The sequence below is a fragment of the Sinocyclocheilus rhinocerous genome, unplaced genomic scaffold (genome assembly GCF_001515625.1).
Source record: "Sinocyclocheilus rhinocerous isolate Xijiao unplaced genomic scaffold, SAMN03320098_v1.1 scaffold1053, whole genome shotgun sequence".
NCBI classification, from domain to species: Eukaryota; Metazoa; Chordata; class Actinopteri; order Cypriniformes; family Cyprinidae; genus Sinocyclocheilus; species Sinocyclocheilus rhinocerous.
Window position 1 is genome coordinate 1,181,078 of NW_015638958.1, and position 6,768 is coordinate 1,187,845.

Genomic DNA, 6,768 nt, shown 5'->3' on the forward strand with positions numbered 1-6,768 from the left:
AGATCAGATCTCTGTGTGGAGCACTGGCTGTTGTCAGACTCCTTGTGCAAACAAACATCTCACTGGATTATTACAATGAATGGCAAAATGAATGTTTGGAAATGCAAACTGATTTACTGACACACTACAGCAAAAGATAGAAATAACTGACTCAAAACCATTTTTTAGCTGGTGAAAATAGCTTCCATAAACACTTTTAAAGATAAAAAAAAGAAAACAAATCATCACATCACAGTATGAACTATGGCAGTATCAAACATCTTGATGCAGGGTTGAAGTGTGAATTACGTACTGACTCCAGTAGATGGAGACAAAATACCACAAATCTACTGTGCGTTCAACATTATTGTTACTGAAATTTTCCCAGCAGGCCAGCACTGAGCACTCCCAACAAGAGCTGCGTGTCATTCAACTCATGGCCAACCTGCTGCCATAAAAAAAGTAACACTTATTTTATATACTTTTACAACGCACAAATCTGTCTATGTTTGACCTTTAACAACTAATGTAAGTTTATTTTTCCTTTAAACACTCCTAACTTGCTTGAAGAACAAAACAGCTGGAGGGTTTTAGTGCAGCTTTACGGAAGCCGGTGTTACTTTGTTAAACATGGCTGACGACTTTGGCTTTTCGGCCTCCGACAACGGAGTTCATGCAGAAGAAGATCCGGCCGCGGCGTTTCTGGCCCAGCAGGAGAACGAGATCGCCGTGCTCGAGAACGAGATCGCCGTGCTCGAGAACGACAGCGCCGGGTTCGGTGCACTGGAGGACGGCGGACCTCCGCCCGCGAGCACCTACACGTCGTTCGGAGGTGAATGTGTCGCCGGCCTGTTGGCTTGCACTTCATCATTACTATTATTATACGATTTTTATTATACTGTTATACGATTATTCAAGTTTGTGTAAACGTAATGCAAATCTTACTGTATTCTTACATGTAAGAATACAGTAAGATTCTAATGGTAAATACCATGCTATACGAATATGGTAGCCTACTAAATGAGTGCCATATATCACTTGCCATAAAGTACCATGGTTTTTGACAATTTCTTACGAAAAGTAATGTGGCAGTATTGAACTTACTGTACCATGATATTTACAAGTACTTTTACGAATCCCATGATACATGTCCAAAACATATTATATTATATTATATTATATTATGATATTATATGTGACCCTGGTCCACAAAACCAGTCATAAGTAGCACGGGTATATTTGTAGCAATAGCCAACAATACATTGTATAGGTCAAAATTATCGATTTTTCTTTTATGCCAAAAATCATTAGAATATTAAGTAAAGATCATGTTCCATAAAGATATTTTGTAAATTTCCTACCATAAATATATCAAAACTTAATTTTTGATTAGTTATATGTACAATTTTATAGGTGATTTTCTCAATAGCCTATTTTGATTATTTTGCACCCTCAGATTCCAGATTTTCTAATAGTTGTATCTCAGCCAAATATTGTTATATCCTAACAAAAGCTTATTTATTCAGCTTTCAGATGATGTATAAATATATAAATAAAAAAAAACTGACCCTTATGACTGGTTTTGTGGTCTTGGGTCACACATTATATTATATTATATTATATTATATGGAAGTACAATAGTACTGCTACAATACTGTTTAGTAAAGAATAGTGCGCATTAATTCAATGACTTAAAACAAAAACAACCACAATTACAAGTTTACAAAATAATAACAATATAGCAAAGATCTAATATGAATTGTGTGGGAAGTGACCTAAACTCATCGTCATCATCATCATCAAAATTATCCATAAGCTGACAGTCGTGGAGAGAGATTAATCATGATTGACAACAACCATGAAGACTCTGATTTGAATAATTTATTGTTGTTAAGTGAATTTCAGTCTGATACCACCAAATCAATGTTTTTCAGTAGTCTAACATCACATATTCAGCTTTAATGCTGGAGTTAAAGTCACACATGCCACACTGTCAAATTAAGACAAGCAAGCAAACTGGAAAAGTGCACTAGTAAAGGCTATTTGTGTATGACAAAAGAGTAGAGACAATCAAGGTTGCTGAACTAAACCGCTTTGAAAAGTGAACACACCAGCCCACCTGCTGACTAGATCCAGAAATTGTGAGAGAGGTCTTTACGTACTCACAGTCCGACAAGGTGTGCTGCATTCCAGTGATGCTTGTAATGTTTCTATAGTCAACGTAGCGTAGAAACTGTTGCCTAACGAGTGCTTAAACTCGTGTTGTTTCTGCTATTTGAGTGCAGGTGACTTTGGAGACGAACCAGCTACTGCTGTAAACGGAGATATGTTTCAGGTGAGTGTGGTTAGAAAAACAACAAATTTTGTCGTATTAAATGTTCTTGTTTGTTTTTATGTACTACAACACAATTGGCAATTGTGCCAGGAACGGACGTTGTTAACATTACATCATTTGTAACATTAGGACACCAACGGCACAACTGACAGCTACTCAGCGATTGCCCAAGTCGACATGCAGAGACAAGAACCTGAGAGCCTGCGCAAATGGAGGGAGGAACAAAAGGCTCGTCTGGAGGAATTAGGTACTGAATTATTTCCTGTATAATTATAAATAACCTTCAATAGGAAATTGTGCTTTTTGTGTTTGTGTGTTACAAACTGGATAGACTGCCAAGTTCAATTAAGACAATTATCTGGCATGTCATAATTTTAGATGGGACAAATTTCTCAGGTAAAAGCCTTGGTTCTTAAAAGCTGGTTTAAATCTTTTCCATTTTATCAATTTAAAACCAGTCAATTAATAGTGCTTTTGACAAATATGTTTAAAATTATCCAGGCTATTCCACAAAAGGCTCGTCCCTTATTATGGTGGCCGACATGTTTAGATCACTTGGCCAGTTTAATTCTTGTTTTGTGAAACAAATGAATCATGGGCGATGAATATGGTGCTTCTACAGTGGCAGCAGTAATCGAAAACTCTTGAAGTTATGCTACAGCCACGTAATAGACATCAGTACATATAATTTTGCTAGCAAAACATAACCAAAAAGTTAGAAATGAGAAAAAGAACACTTTAATGGAAAAACAGTTTAAACACCTTTATTCAAATAGCTGATTTATAATAGAAATATGAATTTTAAAGACATAAATGAAAAAAGCCAAACGTATTGTGGTGTCAAATATGAGGATACATTTTGCTTGCTTGCTTATTGTTTATTACTTAAAAAAAAAAATAATTTGTGTGTTGGGTGTGAACTTTCTCTGTTTTTATGATGTGCAGATGCAGCCTCTAAAGCAGCTGAGGCTGTGTGGAGGGAAAAGGCCCGAAAGGAACTAGATGACTGGCATGTACACCAGAATGAACAGATGGAGAAGAATAAAGCCAACAACAGGTATTTTCACTCTAACATCCAGGCTTTATTGAGCTGTATGTATTTGTTAGTGAAAATTAGGATGCAGACAGTTGTGAACCACCAGTCCATACGAGAAAAGACATGTAATGGAGAACTTCTAATAAAATGGTTTGCCAAACTCTAAAATACAGGCTTACTACTGTCATTACTATAATTTTAGCAGATTTTAATTTCTGAAATTGTTTTTGTATTTATAATATGTTTTAGATGAGGTCTCATCTTTCTCATACGCATAAGTAAATGTAATTAATCCATTATAAGTCTTACTGCTGAGATACTAATGCCAGCCACCTCTTACACATCTCAACAGACACTTGCATGATGATATCTGATTGTCTCAGTTTTTTTACTGTATTTTTTCATGTGCACAGAGAAGACCAGTCCTAAAACTGTCTGTATGCGCTTTTAATTCTTGATAGAAATCACATGGACTTTGACTTGTCATATTGCAAATAGTTATAATTTTTTATTGGGTGTACCATCCCTTTTATTCACGTTACAGTGTTGTGTGTGTGTGTGTGAATTTATAGCAGAGAGAGATACAAAGACATGTCAGGTTAAATATTCAATGGAGGAATGTTCCTGGTTCAATGCAGGTTAAGCTCTTAAAAAATGTTGACTTTTTCCTCAGAAACAAGATCGTATTTACAGTAATGCATTTAGAATTTGTACTGAAGGGATGATCAAATTGATTTTCTATGGTAATCGACAGCATATGGTGTTGTATCTTTAGTCTTCTTGGTGTCATGAAAAACTGATTAATGTACTTTAACACTTCTTTTCATGTGCAGTTTGTGTGAGACTGACTTTCATCTTATGTATCTCTCTCTCTCTTTCACTCTCTGGCTCCCATTTTTCTCTTCCTTTCATTTATCCTCTTTTCTTTTCCTCTTCTACTGTCCTGCCTGTTTGTGCATTAGGATCGCTGATAAGGCTTTCTACAAACAGCCCAACTCTGATGCCATAGGCTTTGTGTATGTTTAATGCAAATCAGTGAAATTGCACATAATTGCACTCAGTTTCTTGCTTGCATCACATAGACAACCATTCAAAAGTTTGAGGTCAGTAAGAGTTTTTAAATGAAAAAGTGTCCCATGCTAACCAATGCTGCATTTATTTAATTTAAAAAAATACAGTAAAAACACACTGATGTTGTGAAATATTATTACAATTTAAAAGAGCTGTTTTCTATTTGAATATATTTTAAAATGCAATTTATTCCTGCGACGGCAAAGCTGAATTTTCTACAGCCATTATTTCAGTCTTCAATGTCACATTATCATTCGGAAATCATTCTAATATGCTGATTTGGTGCTTCAGAGACATTTGTCATTATTATCGGTTAAAAAGTTGTTGCTTAATATTTCTTTTAGAAATGCTTCTTTGATGAGTAGAAAGTTGAAAAGAACAGCATTTATTTAAAATAGAAATCTTTTGTAGCATTATAAATGTCTTTACTGTGACTTTTGATCAATTTAGTGCGTCCTTGCTGAATAAAAGTATCAATATTTTTCAAAAAAATCTTACTGACCCCAAAGTTTTGAACAGTGTAATTACATACATGCTTTATTTCTCATTTCATGTAGAGATAGACCAATGATCAGTTCCACCAACATTTTTAATGATGTTAATGCTTAATTTCTTATTAACAGGTCTGTAACTTCCACCTTTCATTCATTCTTAACAGTTAGACATGCCGACCCAAAAAGATGAAATATTAATATCAAATGACTTCTAAATTGGCTGTGATTGTCAATTAGTGTTTAGACCTGGTTAGGACAGAAAATAATGCTGGTCGATCTCTAATTTCATTTGATGTCTCAGATGATGACAAGTAACATGGCTCTTACCTAAGCGTCTGTGAAGTGCTGGTTCTCATGATTCTCTCCTCTCCGTCCATGTAGAGTGTCAGAGGAGGCCTTCCTCAAGGAGTGCGATGATGACAGTCCTGGAACAGAATGGGAGAAAGTGGCTCGTCTATGCGACTTTAACCCCAAAACCAGCCGTCAGACTAAAGACGTCTCTCGGATGCGCTCCGTTCTTATTTCTCTAAAACAGACGCCTCTGGTTCGCTAACGTAACTCCCTCTGGTATTTCCTAGGCTTTCTTTCTGATCCCTCTTGCACTTTATTTTAGTGAGGCTGAACACTTTAACAGATTTAAGCTTTTATGTTTTTCAAAAGGGTCATTGAATGTGTACGCTTTACTGTATTTAAACTTCCTATTTATGTACCCTGGTCTTCGGCTGTTCCATATGTTAAAGAACATATTGTAAGTGTGCCTCGATCCATTGAAAACAAGTCAAGTTTTTCCCTTAATCCCAAGCTACATGAAAGGCGGCAGATGTAGCCAAAAGTATTTTGGTTAGCTTGCGAGTTATTTTTGTGATTGTCACGACGTTTGCAGAGCCCACAAACCATTAGACAGCATTAATTCACTGGAACCAATAAGTGTCTTTATTGCCTCGTTACACAGGAAATGGAAGTGTTTGGTTACATTCTACACATGAACACAGTTTAGTTACCATCTCTCACCCTATATAGTATTTTTTTGACCATTTATTTGTCTTTCTAAGTTGAATGTTGTGTTGTAATCAGTATCTGGGTTTGGCATTATCTGCGTTTGTGTATTTCTGTTCACTGCCAAGAGGGACGTTACATTTCTGAGCTTGCTAAGGTTCTTGTTTTATTATCATTTACACATTACCACTTTTCAATATTCAAATAGTTATTAGTTAAGAGTGCAGTTTTCAATTCAATGTGCATGTTGCCCATAAAAGCTTCTATTAAACTTAAAATAGAATAAATATTTTACAGATGAAGGAGAAATACTCCCGATTTAACCTGCTAATATGCACAGAAATCCTTAATGGCACGTGCCTGTGCTTACATAGCGGTTAATGTTTTCTGTTATGTTACTATATACATAAGGGACTAATAAGAAGTTTGAACCATGTGCTTTTCTAGTGTACAGTTTGTAATTGTGGCCTCAGTCTACAGCAATGAATCATGTGCCTAAACCTTTTCTCACTGTGAGACTTACTGTCTATCTGTAGGCCTTCATCATTCAAAGCTGCCAAAACCACTAGAAATAGAACGTAGCACAATAAGATAATGCAGGTAGTTGTATTTTTACATAAACATGCTGGAATTAGAACAATACCGCTTTTTATAGACCAGATTTTAAATTTGTAATCCTACTTGTTACTTAATGGCACATATATACATGTTACAGATGTTAGGAGGCCTTTGTTCTATTGCAAATTAAATTTTAGTTGGCTTTTAAGATAACTTTCGATGCATATTACAACAAATGATGGTTAATAACCAAACAAATAATCTGTAACTTTGGGTTCTAATTCAACAATCTAGTGAAA

The 6,768-nt window shown here is 35.5% G+C and overlaps 1 protein-coding gene across 3 annotated transcripts; it reads left to right on the top strand.

Moving 5' to 3' along the window:
• The first annotated feature begins 357 nt into the window (after nt 1-357).
• LOC107750349 (clathrin light chain B-like) lies at nt 358-5,937 on the top strand. 3 transcript variants are annotated; one of them, XM_016565696.1, is made up of 7 exons: nt 358-441; nt 550-811; nt 2,265-2,314; nt 2,444-2,561; nt 3,260-3,371; nt 4,313-4,366; nt 5,297-5,937. In XM_016565696.1, the coding sequence occupies exons 2-7, from the start codon at nt 610-612 to the stop codon at nt 5,466-5,468; spliced, it is 708 nt and encodes a 235-aa protein (XP_016421182.1). In that variant the 5' UTR covers nt 358-441; nt 550-609; the 3' UTR covers nt 5,469-5,937. The 3 variants fall into 3 exon arrangements, with proteins under 3 accessions (XP_016421182.1, XP_016421181.1, XP_016421183.1); XM_016565695.1 differs by having other exon boundaries at nt 371-811; XM_016565697.1 differs by lacking the exon at nt 4,313-4,366 and having other exon boundaries at nt 371-811.
• The last annotated feature ends 831 nt before the right edge of the window (nt 5,938-6,768 follow it).

Excerpts from the sequence above, each read along its gene's own strand:
- LOC107750349 (XM_016565696.1), top strand. The coding sequence starts at position 610 with ATGGCTGACGACTTTGGCTTTTCGGCCTCCGACAACGGAGTTCATGCA. Across the intron at positions 812-2,264 it reads CACCTACACGTCGTTCGGAG|GTGACTTTGGAGACGAACCA; the intron begins GTGAATGTGTCG and ends ATTTGAGTGCAG. Across the intron at positions 2,562-3,259 it reads GGCTCGTCTGGAGGAATTAG|ATGCAGCCTCTAAAGCAGCT; the intron begins GTACTGAATTAT and ends TATGATGTGCAG.